This window comes from Anarhichas minor, unplaced genomic scaffold (genome assembly GCF_050575085.1).
Source record: "Anarhichas minor isolate MPS153535 unplaced genomic scaffold, ASM5057508v1 ptg000028l, whole genome shotgun sequence".
NCBI lineage: Eukaryota > Metazoa > Chordata > Actinopteri > Perciformes > Anarhichadidae > Anarhichas > Anarhichas minor.
The window spans coordinates 8,019,015-8,045,491 of NW_027466474.1; the positions used below are offsets into that span (position 1 = coordinate 8,019,015).

Here is a 26,477-nt window from a genome sequence, read left to right on the forward strand (position 1 = left end):
GATTGGACAAAATTGACGACTAAATGCGATTTGATTGGTTGTAAAGGTAGGAAGTCGAAATAATGTCTTTCAGTCGAGAGCAATCAAACACCGAAATATATCAGGGATGCTTATTACAGTTGATTAAGCATATAACACCCGTTTGAATGGTTTACATTTTAAAATATGTTTCTATAGTTCAGCTTTGCTTTTTTTTGTTATAAATCATTATTTATTATTATTTATTATTTCTGTTTGCAACAACGTAATACAAGTTTTCTACCAGGAGATGGCAGTACACGACATGCTATCATTAATTGAATTTACAAATGTGACGCAAGCTGTGATTGTGTATTCTTATTGTTATGATAAATAGAAAATATTACGGTATTTTAGTCAATGAGGTTTGCATTCAAAAAGACACCATGGCATTTTAAATGGGGAATAAATTACAAGCACATTTATGTGCCATACATTATCAAAGGAATAAGGTGCTGAGACCTTTACCATCCATGTAATTTAATTTTCTTTAGAATTCCCTATATTTACTATATAACTATATTTAATCACATAATCCAAACTCCATAGTATGAGAGTATGATCTGCAGTATACAGGCAAATGCCGTTTGAGTGATTTATTCATCAAAACAAGCTGTGATTAGCATGTTTTACTCTGTAACAACAAAATATTGATTGTGCCCAAACAAGAGTTTGTAACAATGCTTGGTAGTATAGGGAATTTTGCTCACATACATGTGCAATGCAAACTGCTATAAGGAGAACCGGAAAAAAGACAAGAAAAGAAACATTAAAGTTTATAAGCGGGTGACCCATGCGAAAAAGGAAGGAGAGCAGACAAATAATGGATTTAAAGAGAGAATAATCAACAGGACTCGGGGGGAGTGAGATTAAAGTTCCAGTCTGGGAATGAGAGTAGATGCCACATTGTGGGAAAAAGGAAATGGGGGCAGTAATTTCTTAACTGCAGCTGCATTGAAGCAGTTATGTAAATGGCTCTTGATTAGTAGATTAACGCAATCCAGTTGAGAGGATAAGCATGAGGCTTGAACGGGTTTTGGTCTTTCACATGCACACCTTCAATCTATAGGCAATCTGTCTTTTAAAGGGGTTTGGACACACGTGCACTCACAGACGCAATTCCCATTAAAATTATGCAAAGCAGCTCAAACAAGATATTCGTGAGCTTGTTTTCTTTCTCTGTATCCCCTCAAGGTAGTCATGACCTATTCTAGAGCTCATGTGATGGAGACTTCCCCATCATTTTTTCTAATCTCATATCTATGTCAGTTGAAGTTATTACAGTAAAAGGAGGCTACATGACACAACAGAATAGAGACCATTAGTCTAAAATGCACTCACCCCCCTCTTTGTCTCCTATAGCGTCTAGCAGGGCCCTGTATTTACAGTTCAGGCCTCACCCACGGTCTCCCCTGGCATGACCAATGACTCTCACAGGAAGAGAGACCTGAGGAGGAGCAGGAGGAGAGGACGTATGGTCAGTAACTATAGCAGCCAGAAGGGTTATGTGAGAACGGACACTGACTGCGGTGAGGATGAGTATTTCCATCACAACTGCAGCCCAGTAGCTATTCTGACCTTTGAAGTTTCTCTCTGCAGGGGAATGGGATGTGATAGATGTTAGCCAGCGGATACATTGGGTAAATTCCTTTCTAATTACACACTATGCACTCCATAATTATCAGCTTGTTTATGTTGTGATACTAATATAAGGACAGACAACGTGTTATCATACAATCAGCTACAGATTCCACTTTGGGGAGATTTTCAGACAAGGAGTTAATCTCCTGTAATGTCTAATCGTCCTAGATCATGAACCATCTTTTATATGACCCTGTGATTAAATCATTGGCACTTCCTACACTTTTTAAGTGGGGTAAACTCTGCCAGCCCTCTATATATTGATCCGAAGCTATTGTGAGGCCTGTATGGAGAACTAGTATTATGATTCGGGGTGTGGCCAGTTTGGTGTATTTGGAGAGCAAAATACTGGACTGTTTAATGGAACAAACGCCTCATATTTTACCCAGAAGGTCAGAAACAGAGAAAAACCCCTGTTACTGTGTTTGAAGAGCTTTTTACAAATCAAAGAAACTTCACTTTGCACACAAGTTTGTCATCTTGTTATGTTCATGCTATGAATTCAATTTTTTGGGGTACACTATGGAACATCAGGCTCAGATTGTTTTGTGACTAACAGTGGTGACTCATGCCCTGCGAAGCCTAATTACCTTCATATGAACGTTTTACGTCACCACAAGCACTCCAGACTGGGGGATAGGGGGCTACATTATGGAAAATAGGTCAGTTTGGTGCCTGGCTTCACAAATGGATGAAAAAGTGTCTAATGTTTTCTATCTACGTGCTTAAGATAAATGCTGTATAAGAGCATAAGAAGGTTAGCCAGATAAAGTCCTCATTTGATTCTCTCTGAATACCAATGGCCGTCTAATACAGCTAATAAGTTTAATCTGCCAACAGTCATGAATATGTTAAGCCTATTATGGACAGCTCTCATTGATATGTTAATGCTAATTGATATCCTAAGATGATAATGTTAACTTAATAAAAACAGTGACTCATATTACTCATAGCTGGGCATAAGGAATGGAAATAGCCTGATTGCCTATAGGTTGTTTCGTTCTCCCCATGAAGAAATCTGTGATTAAAACGCTTGTATAACTTGACCATCCAGCTTGATCACTACCCCTTCTGCTAGAAGCATGTACCTATACCATCACTTTTACGCTTTAATACCACCAAAGTTATACCCTGAATGAATCTAATAACACCTGGGGTTGTTCTATTATCTGCAGAAGAGTTATCGCATGGCTTAATCACAAGGTTATTGTGACGTAAAATAGAATAAAGTTTCCTTTATCCGTTTTCTGTGAAATCTCCGGTTCAGAGAGAGAGAGAGAGAGAGGGAGAGGAAGAGAGGGAGAGAGAGAGAGAGAGGGAGAGAGAGAGAGAGAGAGAGAGAGAGAGAGAGAGAGAGAGAGAGAGAGAGGGAGAGAGAGGGAGAGGGAGAGAGAGAGAGAGAGAGAGAGAGAGAGGGAGAGAGAGGGAGAGAGGGAGAGAGAGGGGTACAAAAACTGCAGACCCACAAATTACCATGCTGCGGTAAACAGTAAAAATACCTCAGGCAAAACAATTAAAAGAAACAGTCATTACCGCTCTCTGACATACATTCACTCTTTGAGTCAATCCCTCACCAATACAAAGCAGGATACACATCCCTCCCTCTCCCCGTCTCTCTCTGCCTGCCACCACAATGTTTTTTCACTTTATCTCTCCATCTGGATGTCTGTTTGCTGGCCTCAGCAGGAACCTGAATGGAGTGCAGCTTAATACTCCAAACTCGCCCCTTTAGCTTGTCTGTTTTACCACTCAAATAATGTTCCATACATATAAAGTGCACAAGCATAACCCGGGAAAATGCCCGCTGGTACACCAATTCTGGATGAGTGAATGACCACTGCAGGAGAGGACATTATGTTTAGACAATTACAACTCATCACTGACTGTTTGCTCTGCTCCCTCCACTTCCTTTGACCTATGTTGCCCTGCAGCAATGGGCATATGCTGCAGCCCCAGAGAGCCGTCATGGTGCGCTGTGAATGGCAGACAGACAGGCACAGTGTGGAGAGGCAGCGACAGGCGGCTGTGCGTAAGTAATGCATCCTCCAGAATCTGGGTCACACACACCGCTTTCATGTTGTCAGATTTGTTTTCCACTGAATTCTATAATTTGACGAGTCATATTGTCCTCAATAAATATACAGAATTAAGAGGCCTAAGGTACCTTTATGTGAAGCTTTATAGTTTCAAGGCATTACTGTTATAGATTAAGATACAGTGAGTATACAATGATGATTATGGTTAATACCTTTTAAAAAAACAAGTTATTTTTTATAACGATACCTGGCAAGAATAATAGTGACCCTTATATTATTATATATAATGGCTATCATCATCAACATCATCATCATCATCTCATGTACAGCAAGTGTAGGTTACAAAACAAGGAGCCAAGATACAAGAGTGCTAATAACATTTTAAACAGGTATATATATACACAATAAGATACAATATTAAAGAACATGAATTCATGAAATGAAAGACGTTTAAATATGACCAAAAAGTAAAACAAACCCTTGCAGATAGAAAGGAAAGATATAAAAATGAGCTGTTATTGGCAACTTTAGCCTTACAAGGTAATACTTTGTTTCAGTGGGTATCTCAAGAATATAGTGTTAAGTTTCTTTTTTAAACAGCAAAATATTGTATTGACAAATCATTTTTTTCCATCCTTTGTTAATTCTGTCTTCTTGTGTTGGTGTGTTTGTACCATCTATAGTAACATACATGGTCTGTATGCTCTGTACCACCGTGACGCCCTGACGACGCACGTTTCTCCCGCACTGGCTGCGTGTCCACGCATTAACCGCGCGCGGTGTCATTCTTGAACACGCAGTCAGGTGTCGCGCTTCTATCACGCTACCGGCGACGCCCGCCCGGCGTTTCCCCTCCCCTCCCCTCCCCATGTTCACGTCGACACACGGGGCAACGAAACTGTTTTATTTATTTATTTATTTTTATACTCGTGTGTTTGAAATGTATAGGAACGGATGACGTCGCGCGTGCACTCAAGTGTGTGTGTGTGTGTGTGTGTGTGTGTGTGTGTGTGTGTGTGTGTGTGGGCGGGCGTGGAGGGAAATGTCAACGTGCGGCGCGAGAGGAGGAGAAGCCTGAAGCTTGAATCCAGTTTGTAGCTAGAGGATAATATCAGTGGTGGAAATACAACTTCAGTCCACTGCTCACTGCTGGAAAATGTGTGTAATATCCGAGGAATAAAGTTGTAACCGGTCGCTGTTAGCAGTTAGCCGAGCCCGGCATCCTTTTACGAGCTGGAGGCGAGTTAATTCATCCAGCCTCTCTTCCTGGATGTAAAGCGAATTAACGTCAGGCAGCGACGCTTCAACATCGGGCCACTTGTGAACCACCAGACCTCCATTTCAGGTAAGTTTTGCTCGGTCTGTAATCACAGATAACTTCACGTAGACTCTGACAGGGTGTTAGCTGCTGTGACATGTATCCGACATCCGCGTTGCATCTGCTAACGGAGACCCACCGACATCATGTCTGAGAGCTGTGGGTCTACCGACAGTAACGTTGACTGCCAAGCCTCATATCGACCCACATTTTTGTCTGCATCGTGAACCTGTGGGACATCTCTGGTCCCTGGCCGACTCTTACCAGCTAGCCACCCCCCCCCCTCCCCGGTGGATCACATTATAGTCTGTCGTCACACCGGGAGCAGCACGGTGGAAATGCTACATGACAGTCGGTTCACACACACGGAAACATCAACACGTTACAGAGTTGCTGAGTGCGCGGACATCCGACCTCGGACTCTGGAGGATGCTGCTGCAGCTGCAGCCCCCCTGCATGTCTCCGTGGGGTGTGGTTGGCAAGCCGGACAAGGCAGGCTGTCAGCAGTGTAGACGCTGTGTAGACCCTACCCTACTAATCACCCATTTAGCAGCTCATTAGAGAGCGGGCCACTTGGCATTAAACCATCCCCAACATCTCCACCATGTCCCCTTATACCACACCAGTCCTCTGCCGTGCATGGACTCTGTCTGTCATAACAGCTCTGCTCCAGAGGCTCGTAAATCCGCCCCAGTGGACAGACAACATGTGTTGCACACTCACTTCTGTTTGATCAGCCTGTTAAAACCCAGATGCGTGCATACTGTGCTAAGTATGTGTCTTTTTGTAAGTAAGGGGTATCGCTCTCATGCAGGCACTGGAACACATCTATGCTTATTATTGTGACAGGACGATAGGCGTACTGTCTATTTATGGTGGTTTCATGTTCTTCACCCGACTTCTCTACTCTAGAGGTATAACATCAGTGAATGCCGACATTCACAGGAGTCCTGTTTACCCCTGCCCTATAATCCACATTCCTCTCCCTAATTTAATTCATCCCACTTATTCCTCATTCATAATCTTACCTTCCACACATGCTTTCCTGTGTGTGGTGCTGTGAGTAAGGGGCTGCTACCAGGTTAGTCCCTGTGAGCTATGCCCACATCTTACTGCTTCATGTCTTAAAGACATATGAGGGTATTCTTTATGCAAAGAGTGGTACAGATGGGTAAATGTCTGTGCTGTGTATTACTGTTTGTGTAAACCAGGGATTAGTCACCAGCCAGTACTGATTAATGTGCTCGCTGTGTAGTTAGAACGAGAGAGAGAGAGAGAGAATGAGAGAGAGAGAGGTTAATCACATTACTGACTGCACTATCATGTGTTCCTGAGGGGAGAGAGGCTATTACTGCTAACCTACACATAGATGCACCCGTGCATGCAAACGCATACGTGCACATATGATATGTCTGGGTTGACTAGTCATCAGGGTCAATAACTTGTAGTCATTCTGCTGGCATAGTCTAGTTTGTAGATCATATGCTCCACTAGTGCTGCACTTGGCTGCTCAGCCTCTCAGTGGGATCTTTACAGTGTCTTTGGAGTATCACTAGACTGCTGTGTGTGTGTGTGTGTGTGTCTGGAGTGTTCTGACAGTCTACCTTCTGCTGATGCTAATATGACTACAATGAGAATGTATGTGTGTCGATATATGTACGTATGAGCCTATGAGGCATTGTAACCAATGTGCCGTATAAACAGGAGTATATATATCTCAGTCTGTCCACACCCTCACTGTTGATTTTGTTACCTAGATTGAGAAGCAATGAGTCTTTGTTTCAGCTCCCGTTTGCAGCTCTTTTATCTATTTATTGGGCCTCTATGTCTCACTGAAGTAGTTCATGTTTGACACTATGGGAGTGTGTGTGTGTGTGTGTGGTCTGTCTAGCTTCGAGGAGGTCCACCTGTGTGTGTAATAAACTTGTGTTCATTGCAAAGACGTCTGTGTACCCAACAGCTTTACTTTATACGAAACAACTTATATATACAATACTTATATAAATACGCTATTAATAACCTCTGCTAAAGAACAAAGCCTTAAAGTGCATTATTACATATTCTTTTTACAACACAGACGTGTAATACAATCACTCATTTAATTCTACATTAAATGTGTTTACGAAAAAGAATTGTAGGTTTTTACTAATTATTTTTTTGTAGCCAGTTGGGGACAAATATCTCCTACATCATGCCTTTTATGGAAGTTTAAATCTAATCCCAATATGCATGTTTATTCATCACAGTGACATCCTTCAGCAATCACTCATTTATTGCAATTGCACATCGCTCTGCAATTTCTTCCAAAATCTAAATCTTCCTGTGTACTGCTGTAACCCTGTTACACCACAGTCGCGTCGTTTTACAGCGAGAACAGGGATTTCCTGAAACTACAGTATATGTTTGTCACTCTTTGTTCAGCCAGTTGTCAGGGGATCAAGATTCCAACGTCCTAGCCGGGTACCAGGATAAAACCTTGATCATGCAGAGCTTCAACTAATATTCTTACGCTCCTGTATTGATGCTGATCGACGCATTTTGTTGCAGACTTTTTTTTGGAGTCTCATTCTCAAGCTGCAATTTGCTTGATTGTGAAACTCCTCAGCTGCAGAGTTTCTTCATCACTTCTTTCTTGCACTCGCCATCGACTGATGTAGCGCCATTGTTTAAGCTGATTGTCTCAGTGCTCCATTCACTGCATTTAGCGGCACTTTTTTTCTTTTTTCAGTTTTACTTTTTGCACAAAATGACTTGTGATTGAACTGATGAGCCATAATCATTTTCTGCAGTTATGAACATTGGATCACATCCGCTATATGTGGGTGATAGCAGGGTCGATGGTGACTCTTTGATCTGGGCCATCAGTCTTATCGATTGAAAGGTTTTTGTGAAACATTTGCGTTTTCTAGTGCGATATAAGCTGTTCATGTGTTGGCGTACATGAGGTAGTTTAAGGTACGTGAGCTGTGCTGGCTTTCCTGAACTAACATTAAAGGTGTTTGTATCTATAAAATGTTCCAGTTTCCCCTATAAACTCTCAGAGTTTGGTTCTGGCTGCCAGCTTGGAAACATGTGGCTCCAGAGCACTTTGTGGGAACTGTGTGTGGTTGACGGCATATCTGGACTCGTATCAAGTGAAAAATGTTCTATAAGTTATTGATAAAGAGTTGAAGATGAAGAAAAAACAGTGAAACCATCCACTATGCCATCTTAGTGTGGGTACACTTGGTCTCTGATGGTGGCACAGGCATGCTTAAACATGCTTCAACATGCTTCAACATGCTTAAAGCAGTATCAGGGTGGAAAGTGGACGGACAACAATTCTCTGTCCTTGTAAATTACGTGTGCAAATTCCACTACACATGTGAGTCAAGTCTATTGATGTCCTGTAAATAAAGACATGTTTGTTAGTGATGAGAATAAGTGTAGAGAGCTTTTGTGTGCATAGATGTAAAGCTGTATCCGTCTCTAGTTGTTCTGTGTGAGAGAGTGTGCTTGTGTCAGTGCTTTCTGTGTGTGAATGGTCTCCCTCTCTGTCTCTCTCTCTCTGTCTCTGTCTCTCTCTCTGTCTCTCTCTCTCTTTTTCTCTATCTGTATCTGTCTCTCTCTCTCTCTCTCTCTTTCTGTCTCTGTCTCTGTGAATGAGAGCGAGATCACTGATTGCCCCGGCTCAGTAACCATCACTATTCCAGCAATTGGGGGTGGAGGGATGTAAGAGGAGAGGAGAGGGGGGGAAAGGTTGGTTCCCCTCTCTGGTAGAGGTTTCACTTTGCTCCTGCTCTTTCCTCTCCTGTAGGCTTAATCCACCTCCGTCCTGTCGCCCCCCCCCCCCCCCCCCCCCAATCCATCCCCATGGGTTTCCAATGTCTGGCTGTGTGTGCTCTGTAAGAATCCATGTGGAAGAAAGCTTCCTCGCCCTCAAGCATCACTGCATTTCTGTCTCTCAGTGAACCTCAGAGATTGAACCAGATAACAAAAGCATGTGTTTTTTCAGCCCTTATACGACGCCGTTGTTTGTACCTCTGTTTGTTTCAAATCCACCGTGACACTCCTCCTTCCCGTCATCCTTTGAGCGGAGTGGAGTTTTTGAGAGCAAGGGTTGCCTTGGTAACTATTGCTGCCATCTGTGTATGTTGTATGAATGTTTGGTAACGTGTGTGTGTGTGTGGTTAAAGATGGAGGCGCATGCAGTCTTAATGCTTTGTGCCTTATCGCTGCATTATTCATTTAATAGTCAGCAGAAAGAAGTGGAAGGTTACTGGGTCACAATTCATTCCAGGGAGAGATTAAAGGAGTCTACGTTTACCTCAGGGAATGTGTGTCATTCATAACGAAATACGCCCAAAATACACCGGATCACACAACAGTAGTCAGTGGGGGAAAGAGATGAGGAGTAGAGAGAAAACTAGTCATCATAAATCCTTATATCCTTAAATAATGCTCTCTGCAGTAAATCCTGTATGATTAGAAAAGGAAAGGTGGAGACAAATCTTGCAATTATATTGTACTAATGGATGAAGTGGAAGGATCAAATGAGAGTAATCGAGGCAACTGCGCTCTACATTCACCTGGTCCAAAGATTCAAGAGAAAATCAATCGCTTATCTATTTGAAACAGTAATTTATTTCTAAGTGGACTACAGTGACACGACGGCTCTTTATTCTGTATAATATGTGAGCAGGTACAGAACAGACTGCAGGATCTCTAGAAAAGGAATCATCAAGGTTAATTATTTCATTTATTAGTCTACTGAAAGAGAAGTGTTGTGACAGGCCAGAGACCATCGGACACATTTTCATGCACTATGAGGCTCTTAAGTACAGTCCAGGGACTGGGATTAGGTGATAATAAATGGCCCACGCCACATGTGTATATTACAGAGGAGAGTGTAAATGTTAGTCCCAAAAATAGTCTGTTTTCCCCTGGCTGTAGTGCGTCATGTGGCTTGTGTCCAGTGCATTGTGCAGAGTAGTTTGGTGTAACCCAGTTTTTAACACTGACTCACACTTTTTCTTTTTCTCTCTGTTTCTCTCTCTCTCTCTCTCTCTCACTCTCACTCTCACTCTCTCAAACAGAAACTCTCAGCAACCTCCAGCAATGATGTAGAGCTGACAACGATATGATGATGATGATGATGATGCAGGGCCTCGCACGGAGGTGGAGCAGCGATTGACTCTCTCCTCCTTTTTTTCGCCACACCTTGGATTCTATGTCCGTCCTGATTGGGCGGCCGTACTGCGATGTCCTCAACCACGCCCTCTGCGGCTCCGCCCCTTAAGAAGGGCAGGAAGCTGGACAAATCGGAGGTGATGACCGACTCGGTGCAGGCCACCAACGAGGAACTGAGGAGCAAAGTCCTGGACACCCAGATTGAGCTGCAGCAAGAGCGGGGCAAGGTGAGGAGGAGCGTACACCACATGGCCAACCAGCATGATAGTTATTCAGTGGCTGTTAGGCCTGACTATGTGCAGTCTAACACTGTACATAGTCTTGGAAAAGCTGTCTGGGCGGTTTGCCTCTCCTTGCATCATCTGATTGACACACAAGCCACCTCCCTGTGGCCTCTGTTCCCTTCTCTGCATCCGTCATGGTTGTACTTAGCAGTAACAGGACCTGGAGTCAGCTCTTACTGGGCCATGCTTTAAACGTGTGCACTGTGCATAAAAAAACGTCTGCAAGAGGGCATGTGGAGCAACGGATGTAATGCCAACAGCAGGGCATAAAGTATGATATTGACAGTTAAGGTGGGACAAGTATACAGATGCATTGAATGGAATACATTTTCATGATAAGATAAGCAGACGAAGATGTTGGGACGTGCATGCAAGCAAAAATCTTTTTGAATTAACATTAATTTCAGCTAAAACGATAACTGTTCTCTATGTGTCTATTGCTCCATGTTTAGGGATAAACATCCGTTTTGTTTTAGACTGCCAGCACTTCTGGGGGCAAATGGATGAACACACTGGCGGCCTGTGATTTGTATGATAATGACTGCTTGATTGAATTCCAATGCAACTTTAATGGCAAAACGTCCCACTCTCCCCAGGTATGTAAGCTCCGTGAGCGGCTCCAGGAGCAGCGGCAGGCTCGGGAGCTTGAGCAGCACAAACATGCTGTGGCACTCACTGACCTGCGCGCCAAACTCCACGAAGAAAAGCTACGCGAGATAGCGGCCGCCCGCGAGACCCTCGCTCGGCAGCATGAAGTGGAGCTGGCCCGGGCCATCAAGATCAAGGATGCCGAGGCGCAGAGGCTCCAGGGTCTCGTGAACGCTCTGAGAGACGGCGCAGCCGACAAGCTCAAAAACGCTCTACTCGGAGAGGCTCGGGAGGAGGCCAGGAGAGCTTTTGATGGGGAGAGGATAAAGCTACAGCAGGAGGTAGGTTATAGCATGTATAGGGGACGGTAATGCAGAATTAATTATGTTTTCAATAGAGATTATGGACTAATATGAACGTGGTAAGTATTAACTGTAATTCTGCTGTCAAACCGTATCTAGTATGCTCTGCTTCTAATAAACTAGAGCTCGGTCCACTTCTGTGGTTTGTTTGTTTGTTTTGTTCTCACAGAATTCTAGAATGAGTTTTGCAGATTGGATATTTTCTGAGGGCATTGTGTATATATAAGAGATTTTTTTGTTGGCATGTGTATTTTGTGTGTGTGTTTGTTGATGTGGGACTGTGTCAACTTTTGTGAATCTGCTGCTGAAAAACAGGAAACCGGGTGGAAAAGCCTGTTGCCAAGCTATTGTTTTCGATGCAGCCTTTCCAGACAAACAGGACATCTATCATTACAACTGTCTAATGGGATAGGACGTGTGTTTATACATGTGTGAGTTTTTGGTTTTGTGTGTATTAATATTATCGTCTGTTTTTTTTTTTTTTTTTTTTAGATCCAGGAGCAAAAGACAGCCAGGAAGCAAGCTGAAGAGGCGCATGCAAATGCTCTGCAGGCCGATAAAGCCAAAGCAGCAGATCTCCGCACAGCCTACCAGCAGCACCAGGATGAGGTGCATCGCATCAAACGTGATTGTGAGAGAGACATCCGCCGACTGGTGAGGCCTCATGCTGCTGGACGACACACATTAGAGACACTGCATACAGTATGTCTTATCTTTAACGGACAAGGCCACCAGCTAACTCTTTCGATGAAGGATAATATATTCAAATATTGCCTTCAGACACAGTTGACAGTATACTTGCTGGTGATTCTTTAATAGCATATAACATTTACATTTATTAGAAATGTATTAGTATTTAACCTTTATTTACCTTCGTAGGTTAATTCACATATTTATATTTACAGTATCTTCTTGCCCGGGCTGTGTAATATTTCTCAATAATTTTAAATATTCACACCCATGTGTGAGCTGATCTCTCTCATCAGGACTGTGTGGGTGTGCTTATATTACCAGTGGTCTGGCCAAATAAGCAAACCAGGCAAACGCCCACAAGTGTCATTTATTTACATTAACTTGTAGTCAAAGTAGTAAGTTAGTTTGTCGTTAAAAAGTTGTTGTCTCTGAAATTAATTTAAAAAAAAAAACGGTTCTATCTTTGTCATAAAATGTTTGCTGTAATGCTCAATAAGTTCATTGAGAAAATTGGTCTTTGGGTCCTTTTAAAATTCAGTCCCATATATGATCACTTCCTTGGGCCTCCGCTGCAGAGTGTCCTGTTGTGTCCATCACAATCAGCTAACCTTCATTAAATTACTCCATAAACCATATCATACTATTCCTGGGATAGGTTAGCTTGACAAACCCAGCAGCTGTTATTTATTCCTCGTCTGCCTCAACAACAATTTCACCAAGAGTCCACCATCATCCGTTTTCCTGCTTCTGAAGTTTATCTCACTGACCCTGTATGAAGGCTAGAGGCTAATTGCTGTGTTGTCTATCTCAACATGTGGTTCTTATCTGCAAAAATAGAACTCTGTATACCTGCTGCAGTTACTCATTAACCCCATTACATACAGTGTGACTACATCATGTACTACTGTTTGTAAAGGAATGTTTGAGCAAGGAGACTTAATAATATTTGGAATCAGAGTAGTGAAATAGTAAAGCATGGCTCATTGAGGGAGACCAGGCAGTGCAGGAAAAAAAACAGTGTTAAAGAACAAAATACAGAGGGAAGTAGAGGGAACATTTGTCAGAAGAAGTTGTGTGAACACACAGCAAGAGCAAAGCTTCATAAATGAATCACAGCTGGAGCACTATCTATTAAACGTTAAAACACTGTCGCTCTCTTAATCTGTTCACGGCCAACGGAGCATGCATCTGGTTAGACTAAAGGTGTAGCCAGTGTGGGACTTCAGGTTGAAAGTTGTATCATGCTAAACCTAATTGTTTGCACATAAATAAAACAGAAGAACAATGTACTTCATATAAACCAGACACAATATTTGCTGAATTTCAGAAACATTTTTCATCGTATTTCCACCAACATGATCTCAGAAATATGTGCACTATATAATACACCTTATTCCAGTAATATTAATATGGGCTGTAACTGGGATTCAATGGGAAACCGCCTGTCTATCCATCCCTCTGATAGATGGATGAGTTGAAGTCGAAGGACCGGGTGATGTCTGCCCTGGAGAGGGAGCTGGGGCTGCAGGCCGGCTACGCCCAGAAGCTTCAGCTTCAGAAGGACGCTCTGGACGAGCAGCTGGGTCACGTACGAGAGGCTGAGAGACACAACCACGGCAGCCCAAAGAGAGAGCTGGTGCCTGGGCTGGGGGACAACTCGGACCTGCTCAACAACCAGGTATACACATGTGCATGTCATTCTCAAATGTGCACATGAGACCAAATTACAGGAATTAAAGTTATGTCACGGTATTAGACGAACATGAATTTTTGAAGGCTTTTTTCTTTTACTGGTGATTCAGATATTATTTTCATCATAGAAAAAAAGTACAATTGTTTAGACCTTGATTTAACCTTTAATTGGGCTTTAAAACAGTCTTTATGGCAGGGCCCAATGTATATATACTGTGTATAGTGTGTATACTGCACACACAGGTCCACAGTTTCACAGTGAAATGGCATCTCATCCTTCATCCCATCACCTCCTCTTTCACCTCCACCTCAATTACCTGCCTGCCTGCCTGCATGTACTCCCTTTTTTAGTTTTCATCCTCCTCCTCCTCTCCTCTCCCCCTTGCTCCACAGGAGGTGGAGGAGCGGGACATGAGGAGGTTCCAGCTGAAGATTGCGGAGCTCCACTCGGTCATCAGGAAATTGGAGGACAGGAATGCGCTGCTGGCCGACGAGAGGAACGAACTAGTGAGAAACACTAACGCACACAGAAGAACACGTATTCAGTGATTATAGGGATGCAAATAAACACACACGGACGTAAATACATGCAGTGATTATAGGACACACATCGTTACACTAAGAGTACAGAAATACACACATAAATAAACATACATGCCTGTGAAATGTGTGTTAAAACATATTTTCTAAGCCCTCCAGCCTTCATCTTGCCTCTCCTGCTCAAACCGTAAATTCCTTGTCACTAAAAGACTTAAGATGACATTGTTTCCCCTCCCCGTTTCCTTCCTCTGTCCAGTTGAAGCGGGTGCGAGAGGCCGAGAGCCAGATGAAGCCCATGTTTGAGAAGAACAAGCGTCTGTCCAAGAAGAATGACGACCTCATGCAAACGCTGCAACGCATGGAGGAGAAACTGAAGAACCTGAGCCGAGACAACGCCGAGATGGTGAGATGCATTCAGAATATCTTTTACTACCACTACCCTCGGTTGGTTTCCTCTTCTCTCTGTCACCAAAAAGGCAGCGGGCCCTCTACTAGCTAGCTATTTGAGGAGAAGCATGAAATAATTCTCTCAACAATCATTACGTGACGCCTCTCTCTCTCTCTCTCTGTCTCTCTCCTTCAGAAGGAAAAAGCCGCCTCCTCTCGGCCCCCCCCACAGCAACAATCCATTCAGTCGCAGCTGAGGCGGCCAAGCTCCCTGACAGACTTGAGCCATGCCCACGAGGAACAGGAAGTGGAGTTCCTAAAGCTGCAGGTTTCGGAGCAATGTGGCATCATTGACGAGCTCACGCAGGTCCGGATTTGACTCAAACCACATTATATTTTGTGAAGAAATCAATCCAAATTCTAATTGGCTTTAATGTGTGTCACGTTTTGCTGCTTTTAACATATAACCTGGAAGATTTTCTGGAAAAGAATCAAAGATTGTCGTATAATGGGAGAGGACTGGCCGGTAGAGGCTGTCGGATAATCTGAATCTGTGTTGTGAGTTTATCTCCATCAGACATTTTGGCTCACCAGGGACTACCAGCACTAGCCCATCATTTCTTCCTCTGTGCCTTTTGGATCCCTGTGGATTAAAGGAATAGGTTATATATTTTCAGAAGAGGCAGTTGTTTGGTGCAATGTGTTATTGGTGTCCGAAGATTTCAACACAATCTCTAATTAGCAGAGAACGTCTCATTTATTCATCTTCCAACACTATTTTCTTCATCACAGCCCGACTCATCACAAGGGAATCGACCTCCATGCTTTATTCTTATGATAATATTGTTTGCTGTCCACCGTTACCACTTCATCTCAATTATCAGTACAGTTTGATTTTCATTTTCTTGTGTTCTTATTTGCAGACACTGCTGCATGACATACTATATTGTGATGCCGGTTGTTGTTTTGATGGAGCCGTGTGAAGCCGATGCAGCTCACCGCGTCTAAAGCTCAGATGTGAGGCTGATCGACTGTGTGTTTGCCTTCAGGAACGTGACCGATTGGTGATGGGCAAAAAGAACCGGAGGAAACCTCTCAAACTGTCTAAAGTAAGTGTTTTCAAATGGCCAGTGGTGCATAACTAAGCAACTACCTTATCTGAGGTTGACTGGTCTTTAAGAACTGTTTTTAATTGATTGTGTGTGTGTGTGTGTGTGTGTGTGTGTGTGTGTGTGTGTGTCTCTCTGAGCCTGTTTGAGTTTAATTGGGCTCAGGAGACGGTGATGACAGTATCCCTCACAGGTGGGAGCATCACGCTGAGCACACATGCAGCTCCTGCATGAACCAACCACCACAGCTAGAGGACAATTATTTGTTTATTTTCGTTGTTGCTTTATTTTATTTGATGTATTTAGTGTTATTTTACGACCGTGTTTAACTTAACTTGTGTGCAACAGTTTGTGTCTTTCTATCTGTGCTTCCCTGTGTGTGAATAAAGAGAGAAAAGGGATTCTGGTAACTAATTGGGTGTATGCATGTTTGGGCTAAAACACCAGGGGACATTTTCTATGATGTTGCTAGGAGGAGTTTGTCGATGCATGTCAGTTGTTTTCTCCCACCTCTCCTGCTAGAACCAGTTTGTCACCTTGGCGAGGTGGATACAGGTTTGGGCAGAGCGGCTTTTGTTTTATTGGACTGTATACTTGAGCTTGGAGACAAAAAGGAGAAGCTGGCGTTTAGTTTTTTCTGTAGGAGCACTTTGATTGTAAACAGAAGCTTTGTTGTCTGTTTTTTCACTCTGTGTGGGAGTGCAACGGAAAGCAATTGCGCTTTCTGGACGTTACTAAAGGCCCCGGAGCTCTGTACATATCAGCTGGTACAGCCCGAGATACGATAGACGTATTTTGGGGATATTCTTTATCGGTTTGTGTTGGTGTTTAGTAGCAACATGACAGAGTACATCCTACTCATCCTCTACTTCTCGGCCTTTATTTGCCTCTGTGCCCTCGTCTGCCTGTACTTCTCTGGTTGCCAGGAGATGACTTATAAACATGATGGTAAGGACTCGGTGGGCTTTGAAAACGTTGATAGAAACAAAGAAGTAAACAAGCACCGGAGACCTGATCTGATCTCATCAGATTTACTTTGCCTTGTTTTCACAAGTTATAGACAAAATGTTGGTGAATAAGCAAAACAATGAAGCTTTCTTTTTTTTTTTCTTAAACAGAGGTAGACGTGTGGTGGATTTACTAGCTTTATTGAATTCAAACAAAATGTATGGGTTTTATTTAACAATGTGCTTATTCTCTGTTTTCCCTTCTTCCTTTTTGCAGAGGCATGTTGTGGAGACATATTTTGGATTTGACGAGGAGTCGATAGACTCTGAGACCTCCTCTCTGACCTCCTACAACACTGACCTCACTGACCGCACGCCTGCAACTCCAGAGGAGGATTTGGAAGAGGTACGGAAATCCTCCGTCTACATTGAAAGAATTTAAACTATATTCTACAGTTCTAACAACTGAAAGATGTATCTGCATAAATATTGAGATATAAGATTCAAGAGATTATATTTGTCACATATTGACACATGCAAGTAAGTTACTAGAAGTGAAATGTTGTACAAGTAGAAGAAATTATAAATAGCTAAGTTAACAAAACACCTGTAAAAAATGTACCAGAATGAGCTAAATATACAAAATAGTAAACGTATACAAAATAGTAAACATAGTTTAAAGTTAAAGGGAAAATAAATATGTGAAGTGGCTGTATTGCAGGAATACATATACATAGGTGAATGTCCTTGGGTATAGTTTCCATCAAGACTTTATTGTTAATTTTTCAAGGCTCTGATAGCCTGTGGGAAAAAAACTGAAAAAATCTGTCTCTCGGTGTGTCCACAGTCCATTGCTGGGAAGGTGGGGCTCCTTTTATTCTCCTCGCTCTGCTCATGCACCTCCTGTTGCGTAGGCTCTGCAGGGAGGGGAGTGCCATGCCCGTAGTGTCCCAATCCTGAGAGGAGCAGTTGCCATAACAGACGGTTAAGCTCTCCGTCAGGATGCTCTTCACTGCAGTACAGTCAAGGAAACGTGTTTCTGTGAAACTTTGAATATCCTCAGCTGTCTGAGGTCGTCCATTTATAGTCCTCGATAATATGCACCCCAGGGTACTTGAAGCTGGTCAAACTGGAGTCCTGTTGATTTCCAGTGGCATGTAAGACCTTTGACGCTGCCCAGCACGGTCCACAATCAGCTCTTTGGTTTTACTGATGTCTGGAAAGGGGGGGGTTAGATAGCCCCCTCCTCCAGATATGCCGCCTCGTCTTCATTTGAGATCTGGCCCACCACGACTGTGTCATCATCAGCCAACTTTATTGTGGTGTTGGACCTGTGTTTGGCCAAACAGTCTGATGTGTATAAGGAGTACAGCAGTGGGCTCAGCACTCAACCTTGGGGGGCTCCAGCGTGCTGAGTGTAGTACCTGAGGATAACTCATGGGCTTATATTTTGTTTCGGTAAAGGCTTGTGTGTTTGTTTGACACTGTCTCTTTTTAATTTATATTTTCCTTGCATAAAGACCTTTTGCCGTGAAGAGTCTGAGCTTCGTTTCCGTCAGTTGACCAGAGAGTACCAGGCTCTCCAGCGGGCCTACGCTCTTCTCCAAGAGCAGACAGGGGGCTGTCTGGATGCTGAGAGGGAGGCCAGGGTTTGTACTGCCACATGTATCACTCTGCACCGTTTATCCATGATCCAACACAGGAAGTGAATATACTGTAAATTATTAAAGTATATGTTTTTAGGAATGTAAAGTTGCATCTTCCCTGATTGCTGATCTCTCCCTCCACAGACACGTGAGCAGATGCAGATTGAGCTCTGCAGCTGCCAGGCCAAGATGGTCGACCTGGAGAAGGCCCTGGCCGAGAGGGGGCAGGTAACAAAGATGGGGGATGGCGACAGGAGCTCACTGGCCCTGCTCTCGCTGGCCCTCCTGCATGTCTGTCTGGCTGCTCTGCTCCTAGTCGGGCGCTATGCTGACCGGGTCTGCCGCAGAATCCTCTGATGTCACTTCCGCATGTTCTTCCGCACACTCTGTCCGTCCTTGTTGGTGCTGTTTCTTATTATGGGGCCTTTCAGTGATGATGAGCCTTGAGAGGAGGCTTAAACCACTCTGATTCCTGTCAGCTATGAAGACATTGATACACTAGTAGAGATGCACCAATCGATCGGCTGCCGATTGTTAGGGTCCGGTTTTCAGCTGATCGGCCATGTGTCAGTGTGGACGTTCTTCAACGTGACTGAAAAAGCTCACAAATTGGCACAACTGCACAACTGCAAGTCCAAAATAAGCTGTGGAGCAACAGCAACCCAGCTAATGTTAACGGAGGTTGCATTGGGTTGCATTATGATGCGTTCCAGCACTTCAGTAAAAATGAGTATTATGCGAAGTTAAATTCAAACGCTATCATGATGTATTCAAATGTAATTTTGTGAAATTTAGTTTTCGGTGAGAAACATGCATAAATAATGCTGTTTGAAGGAGATGTTTTTACAGCAATATATAAAAAATATGTCTGAGAGGGAACTAGGCCTTTGACCGGTTTAACGTCCTAACACTAGCTCTAAACATCGTATAATACATAGTTAGAACTACTACTGCACAGATGTTTTTTTTAATCAAAAGTTTTTAGATAAAAATACAATCATTTACATCCTAATCATTGGGATTGTGTAAAATAACTACTATAGATGACAATAAAGTAAAAAGACAACATTTCAATTTTTTGACGGATTACAGTGACCTAAGGACGGTTGAAATTATTCTTCAATAATACATTTAACTATCAATTATAATTCCTACAAAGAAAATCGGAATCTGAAAAAATTGAAAACGGCAGGTCAGATTAAAAAAAAAAAAAAAAATGCAATACATATATACAAAATCTTAAGCCAGTAATGTTTTACCTTTTCTGATTATGAAAACGCTGCTGCATGATGATGTGGTGCCGTTGCCTCATAGCAAGAGGACTCCCCCTGGGTTCCATTCACAGGCTGGACGGGCCTTCTGTGTGGAGTCTGCATGCTCTGCGTGGGTTCTGTCTGGGTTCTCCGGCTTCCTCCCACAGTCCACAGACATGCAGCTTAGGTTAATTAAAGACTTAATAGATGGATGTACAGAAGTCATCATAAAACATCTTGGTCTGAGAACTAAGCCAGACCTTTTCATGTAGAAAAGAAAACGACTATTTTCTCAATCTAAGTAGATTAAAAGAACTTTATCATTTAGCACCTTAATTATTACCTACTGACTATCATGAGGAACATTGCACTTATTATGACTCATATCACTACTCTTAGTTTCTTCTTTGTCCCTGCACGTTTTCTGCATGTTGCCTGTTCCACTGTGGCTTGATCCATCTGTGAATTTGATTTGCTGCTGTGCTGTTTTTCCCCTCGGATTGCCTTCTGTTCCTCCTGTTACTGTCAACTCTTGATGACTGTGAATGCAGCTCCTTTACTTGTCATCTAAAGAGAGCTCTTTATTTCTCTGGATCAATAAACGTTTGCCACTGCCACTCTGTTCCTGTCTGTTTGTGTCTCACTTGCATGTGTCATTTGGAAGTATATTTGATGGTGTTGTGGATGCTTCCCTTCCTTTCCTCTTCCTGACGGTGTAATTTGTTGCTGATGTTGTTGTGGCAGGATTCAAAGTGGGTGGAGGAGAAGCAGTACTTGCTCAGGACCAACCAGGAACTTCGCGAGAAGGTAGATTGCATTAGTCCATACTCATTTCTTTGGGCAAGTATTCAATACCAGCTGTCAGCATTTAACAATTTTCTATTAATTGTACTAAAGTTGATCCCAAAAAGGTTTGAAACCCGTAATATGAGTTGGCCATAATTTGAAGAAAAAAAGTAAAATTAATTTTCAGAAGATTCAATGCTATTATGAGATAATTTGGGATGATTCTTAGTTATCTAAACTATGATATCTACAGGACATTCCTTATCTAGTGTTTATAATGCTTTGTAAACCTTGTCAAACCATTATAACAAAGGTTTGTATGTGTGTGTGTGTGTAGATGTGTGCGTTGCAGCAGGCGGAGTCGAAGCTGCAGGCCGAGGTTCAGGATGCCCGGGATCAGAATGAGCTGCTGGAGTTCAGGGTGCTTGAACTGGAAGTAAGAGACTGTACCATTGTCAAACTGTCACCTGGAGGCGACAACAACAATCTCAGTTCCAGACGCAAGACCTACATACAGTGACTCAGACAGACGGAGAGACAGACAGACGCACTCACACAGTCCTCTTTATGCATCTGTGTTTTGCATGGCAGCTGTGTGCACACCCCCTCCACTGAACTGGAATATTTTTTTAATGAGAGTATGTTGTGTTAAGATGAATGTAATTTTTAATTGAATAAAAATGTATTTAAGTTCAATATTCAATCCCATCTATGTTCATTTTGTCTCATTTTTGCATGTGTGTCCTACGTTTTGTTTACATTTTCCATACGATTACAGCTAATGTCCATGGATGGTTAAGGAATGATGAACAGTGAAGTGTAATTTATAGATTTTAATATTTTATTCTTTAGTATTAGGGTTAATGAACAAGTTAGGTTACTGATCTAGAGGTTGAAAGGCATTCATATCGGTTGATATTGCGTTTATGTGTCGGGTGTGTCTGAATGTAGACGGAGTGGCATCTGTTTGAGATCACATTCTCAGTTTTGAGTTTCAGCATGTGTTTTCAAACTCCCTCGTTTGTGGTTTGGTTTCCCATTTAAATCTATGGGTTTCATTTTGGCAGATCCCGAGCATGTTTTCAGTGTCATGTAAGTAAATCACTCATTCACTCCCTTTTCACACTCGGTTACATTCAGTATCTGTCAGTCGCAGTGCGCCTCCATCAGTGTTAAGATGAGCCATTACATTACAGTTGGACTTGTAGTCTGGCAGATGTCATGAAGTTTCTAGATGTGTGAGTATTCACATGGTATGTACTTTCTTTAGGAGAGGGAGCGGAGATCTCCTGCCCTCAATCTTCACATGTCTGCGTTCCCTGAGAACAGCAGCAGTGCCCTGCAGAGCTACTGTCGCCAGGAGGGAGTCAAGGTGATAAAACACACAAACGCACACTATTTTCCCTTTGAGGCGACACGCAGTTAACATGATGTCTGGTTTTGACCTGCAGGATGTAATCATTCCTGAGCTGATGAAGAAACTGGATATCCTGGGGGATAACGGGGTGAGTTCAAACACACTGTTGGATTGAAATAAGATAGATGTTTTTTTTAAATCTGTGGTATTCTTGAATTTCAGACTCTTATAACTTCTGTTGTGTTTCCTGTAGAATCTCAGAAATGAGGAGCAGGTAGCGGTGATCCAAGCAGGGACAGTGATCTCACTGTGTGAAAAGGTGAGTGAAAGGCCTCTCAGACATGTTGGGTTTTTGCTGACACCCAGTGGACACACGTATTCATAATACTTAATTTATTCTGAAAACAGCCACTACATTCGAGTCAACTGTAAAGTTAAATATGGATGATAATAATACAGCTATCTTAGCTTCTGAGAACGCATTAATCACTCGCCTTTCCTCCCTGTACAGTGGTTGAAGCAGATAGATTGCACAGAGACCGCCCTCACACAGAAGATGATCGCCCTGGAAAATGAAAAGGTGAATAATCTATTTATTTTTGTGCTGTTGTAATGTCAAAAAGCACCCAGATGTAAAATGTTCCTGATTCTACAGTATGTACTGTTCTCCTCTGTTCACTTGTGACACCGTGTCCTGTGTTAAATATGATCACATCTTGTTGCAGGAGCTTTTCAGCAAGCAGAAGGGATTCCTGGAGGAAGAGTTGGACTACAGGAAGCAGGCCTTGGATCAGTCCTACATGGTACGGAGCCTGGAGCAGTATATCTGTCCCTTAATACAAAAGTTGACCAAAGCCTCTCAAATAGACAAAATGCACTCATTTATATTGATTACAACATTAACCAAGGTTGTATACAAGGAATAAAGCTTCGTGATGAAGTGATTCAGGGATGCATATGGTGCAACATTGTCATTCCAGCATGACATAAACATTTGGAACCCCATTTAACCTCATGAATGCCACGTCCTCCATAAAGGTAAAATTGTGTCGGGATACTGCATCTTTTACCACTGAAGTCTAAATTCTGTCAACAATGTTAGGCACTGAATTGATATTTGGCTTCTTGTTTATTGGTCTAATGCTCTTTGTATCTTCTGAGAAGGCCAGTCGTTGATCTACTTCCTCTAAAATTGTAGAAAATGTGAAGATGAAATGCCTGCATGAATATCCTGTGTAACTTGCTTCAAGTAGACAACTGGTGAAGTTGAAGTTAGATTTTGTTAGCATGAATGATCTTAAAACATTCTCCCCCTCCTGACTTAATTAGGCTGCACCCAGAAAACAAAAGTTAACACTTAGGTCACTCTCTATATAACTCTAACCATCTGACCTGGTCAGTTTTATCTTGGTTCGTCTTTATGGTTCCACTTTATATTGTGTTGGTGAAAGCTTGTTTTGTTTACATGGTAACTCTGCTGGAACAGTCGGGCAACTTGAATTCATTTGTAGGGGACAGAATAAAAACACGGCTTGTGTTGTTGATATAATGAAGTTGCCATGTGACGGTCGAGCCTAAATAACCCTTAATATAAAGTGGAACAATGTTCCTCATATCTGCCATGGTCACAGTGGTGTATTTGTGTGTGTGCGTTTGTGTGCATATGTGTATCCGTTTGTATGCTTGCCTCCATGTGTGTGCCTGTGCATGCCTGCGTGTGTTTCTGCATGCGCATGTGCACGTCCATGTGTGTGTGTGTGTGTGTGTGTGTGTGTGTGTGTGTGTGTGTGTATGTTTGTGTACCTGTGTGTGGCTGGCTGTGCAGAGGATCGAGGAGCTGGAGGCCACGCTGTATAGCGCTCTGCAGCAGGAGCAGCCGGCATGCCAGGCGGTGGCCGAGTCGCTGACAGACAGGCAGAGGGAGGAGCTGAGGCTAGCCGTGGAAAAGCTGCGGCGTCAGATTCTCCGGCAGAGCCGGCAGTTTGACAGTCAGATCTTACAGGAGCGCATGGAGCTCCTACAGCAGGCCCAGCAGGTAAGGCTTAAAACCAATAAAGTCAGATTACTGAGTCCTGCCCTCCCTCAATCTGACCCCCGGTACCTGTCTGAAACATCTGACCCCACCAGACCTCTAGTGCTATGAGAAAGATGCAGTATCCCTGTGTGTGCAACCTGTAACCCTATCTGTACGTTTATATGTAGAGTGACAGGATGAGACAGAATGACTTTGTGTGTGTGTGTGTGTGTATATCATTGTGACCTGAATACCCCCCCCACACACTCCTTCCGTATCCCTCCACTCTGCAGTCCTCACATTAGTTTTACCCCCATGGCTCGTACAGTATATGTGATTCATCCAGTACATCAACAACCACTGCACCTTAGATTTGATTTGAATCAGTTGTACTGTAACTTACTAACATGGTTTTCCTAATCTCTAACCATAGAACACCTAAAACACAATCAGCTACTCCTGAAATATACTTACTAACTAAATATTGTTTCAGTTCATAGATTGATCCAAAAGTCCTGTAAAATTGTTTCCTCACAGTCGGGTGTTTAAATGTCCTGGCTGACTCGATGTTCTAGTAATTGAGACTGAACCTGCTTGTTTTTATTACAGAATGGTAAAGCTGTGTTTGGTTGAAGCGTTTAGCATCAGCTCCACCAAAGATACATTTGGAGCAGATGATATTTAATTAAAAATCTGGTTTTAGTTTTACAATTCCAAGTCTGTCCGTGTGTGTTTGCCAATTAATTTATATATATATATATATATATATACTCCAGCTAGATGAAAGATTTAACACTAATATGTTATTCTGCAGTCGGTGAACAAGCTGCTCGGGCTTTAAGTCTCACTGATGGAGTCACTGTTCACTGTTAAATCTGCTCTTCGGTTGCCATGGCAGCTCATTCTTACCCAATGCAGCTACCATGGAGACAGAAGGCATGATGGGAAGGAGGCAGAGTATTTGGAGCATATGCGGGAATAGTTGGATTCCGGTCTTATTAACTGTTTAGCAACTGTTTCTTTTGTTAGATTGTGTGAGATCTGGCCAACACTAACCACGTCTGTGTTTGCCTTGCAGAGGATTAGAGAGCTGGAGGACAGGCTTGACTTGCAAAAGAGACAAGTAAAGGAAATAGAGGAAAAGGTACATATTCACATTGTTTGTTTCTATCTTTTGAAGCTTTCTCTTGTGGCTGGTAGAGTCTGTGTGTTACGTGACAAGAGAAAGGTTATCAAGAGAGAATGTGAAGGAGTTTGCATCTTCTGTACTGATGACGTGTGTTATTGTATTAACTTCTTGACTGTCTTTCTCTTTCCCCTTTTCACCTATTGATTAAACCCCTTTTTGTTCCTTTAGTTTTTGTTCCTCTTTTTGTTTTTCTCTTTAGCATTTATTCTTTGGCCTTAATGAATGTGACCGTGGACCCACATCAGGTAGCACCTTTATTCTCTGTGTCATGTCAGTATTTATGACAGTTATAGCGTTGCTAGTAACAATAATGACGAGGAAAGAATCTGTGTCCTTTCTCTTAGGTGTTAAGGTGCTTTGGAAGCAGGCGAGGACGAAACTAAACCTAGTTGTTTTTTATGCATTTGTAGACAGCTCATGGAAACCCCATTGCCTTTTTGATAAATGTGCACTTTTGACCCATACCTGGAATGCAAACATATTTGAAATTGTAATAAGTAACCAGATATACATGAGATTAAAGTGAGATTTATTTATGAATAACATTTACTATCGTGGTTCTTGGACCTGGAACATAAAAACTCCTCTGTGAGAAGCAACCACATGGATTTACTGAGAGAAAACTCTGAATCAGAGGATTGTTTTTAAAGAGACAAGAGCCACAGCCTCAGCTGACAGAAGGCCCAGCTGGACAATAGAAAAGGAGAGATGGAGGGAGGAGAAGAAGAGGGAAAGCACAGTGCTGAGTGAGGGGAGGGGGGGGGGGGGGGGGGACAAGCTGAGTGCCAACTGGAGATGGAGGATTCTGGCAAAGTCCAACGTCTGAGGCGTTTCTAAGGAAACAACAGCGCAACGAAGTTCTCCGAGCTGAAGCTGAACTTACTGGAAGCTCGTCGCTGCATTAAGAAGAGGAAACTACAATCAAAGGAGCGCAAAAAACAGGTTGTGTTTTCAGTTTACCTTTGAGAATTCACTCCTTTGTACATTAATCACTACAGCAGCTGATTTAACCTGTTTTTAGAATACAACATCTGCAAACTAATGATTTTCTTATGATACGAATGTGACTTTGTTATCCATTGACTTTTGTATTCCTGCCTGTATTTAGTTATGCATTATTCAAACCTGCTCGCTGGCTTACTTATTCGGTATTACAGCAACCAAAAACTGTTTCAGTGTACATCGGGGCATGTGAGTAAGAGTTTGAACCGGTCCTTTACGTTTTTGGGGTTGGAGGATTTGTGAGATGCGTTAGGAGGTGCAGGAGGAGACAGGATGATCAGGAGGCGGGGTAACCTGAGCGATACCTCAAACTTGCTACCAAGCTGTTGACATGGTGAATAATAGATGACTGTATTTTGTACTTGTGTGTCTTATTTTTTTATTGTCCGTGTTTATCTTTGTCTTCGTCAGTGTGTTGATGACGGACATGCAAATAATAAAAGAAC

General features: G+C 42.6%; 2 protein-coding genes across 3 annotated transcripts; both read left to right on the top strand.

Moving 5' to 3' along the window:
- Nucleotides 1-4,738: 4,738 nt before the first annotated feature.
- jakmip1 (janus kinase and microtubule interacting protein 1) lies at nt 4,739-25,548 on the top strand. 2 transcript variants are annotated; one of them, XM_076103742.1, is made up of 22 exons: nt 4,739-5,040; nt 10,089-10,409; nt 11,063-11,395; nt 11,909-12,070; nt 13,575-13,787; nt 14,207-14,308; nt 14,598-14,744; nt 14,925-15,095; nt 15,778-15,830; nt 17,064-17,190; nt 18,305-18,433; nt 18,575-18,658; nt 20,428-20,490; nt 20,807-20,905; nt 21,740-21,841; nt 21,921-21,974; nt 22,080-22,145; nt 22,338-22,406; nt 22,552-22,629; nt 23,652-23,861; nt 24,919-24,984; nt 25,198-25,548. In XM_076103742.1, exons 2-22 carry the CDS (start codon nt 10,254-10,256, stop codon nt 25,246-25,248), a joined length of 2,535 nt encoding a protein of 844 aa, XP_075959857.1. In that variant the 5' UTR covers nt 4,739-5,040; nt 10,089-10,253; the 3' UTR covers nt 25,249-25,548. The 2 variants fall into 2 exon arrangements, with proteins under 2 accessions (XP_075959857.1, XP_075959858.1); XM_076103743.1 differs by lacking the exons at nt 21,740-21,841; nt 21,921-21,974; nt 22,080-22,145; ... (3 more) ...; nt 24,919-24,984; nt 25,198-25,548 and having other exon boundaries at nt 14,195-14,308; nt 15,778-15,837; nt 17,062-17,190; nt 20,807-21,177.
- LOC142963044 (uncharacterized) lies at nt 16,050-17,159 on the top strand. The gene has a single exon (XM_076103744.1). It carries the CDS (start codon nt 16,677-16,679, stop codon nt 16,914-16,916), a length of 240 nt encoding a protein of 79 aa, XP_075959859.1. The 5' UTR covers nt 16,050-16,676; the 3' UTR covers nt 16,917-17,159.
- Nucleotides 25,549-26,477: the final 929 nt, after the last annotated feature.

Excerpts from the sequence above, each read along its gene's own strand:
- jakmip1 (XM_076103742.1), top strand. The coding sequence starts at position 10,254 with ATGTCCTCAACCACGCCCTCTGCGGCTCCGCCCCTTAAGAAGGGCAGG. Across the intron at positions 12,071-13,574 it reads AGAGAGACATCCGCCGACTG|ATGGATGAGTTGAAGTCGAA; the intron begins GTGAGGCCTCAT and ends TCCCTCTGATAG. Across the intron at positions 17,191-18,304 it reads CAGAGGAGGATTTGGAAGAG|ACCTTTTGCCGTGAAGAGTC; the intron begins GTACGGAAATCC and ends CCTTGCATAAAG.
- LOC142963044 (XM_076103744.1), top strand. The coding sequence starts at position 16,677 with ATGACAGAGTACATCCTACTCATCCTCTACTTCTCGGCCTTTATTTGC.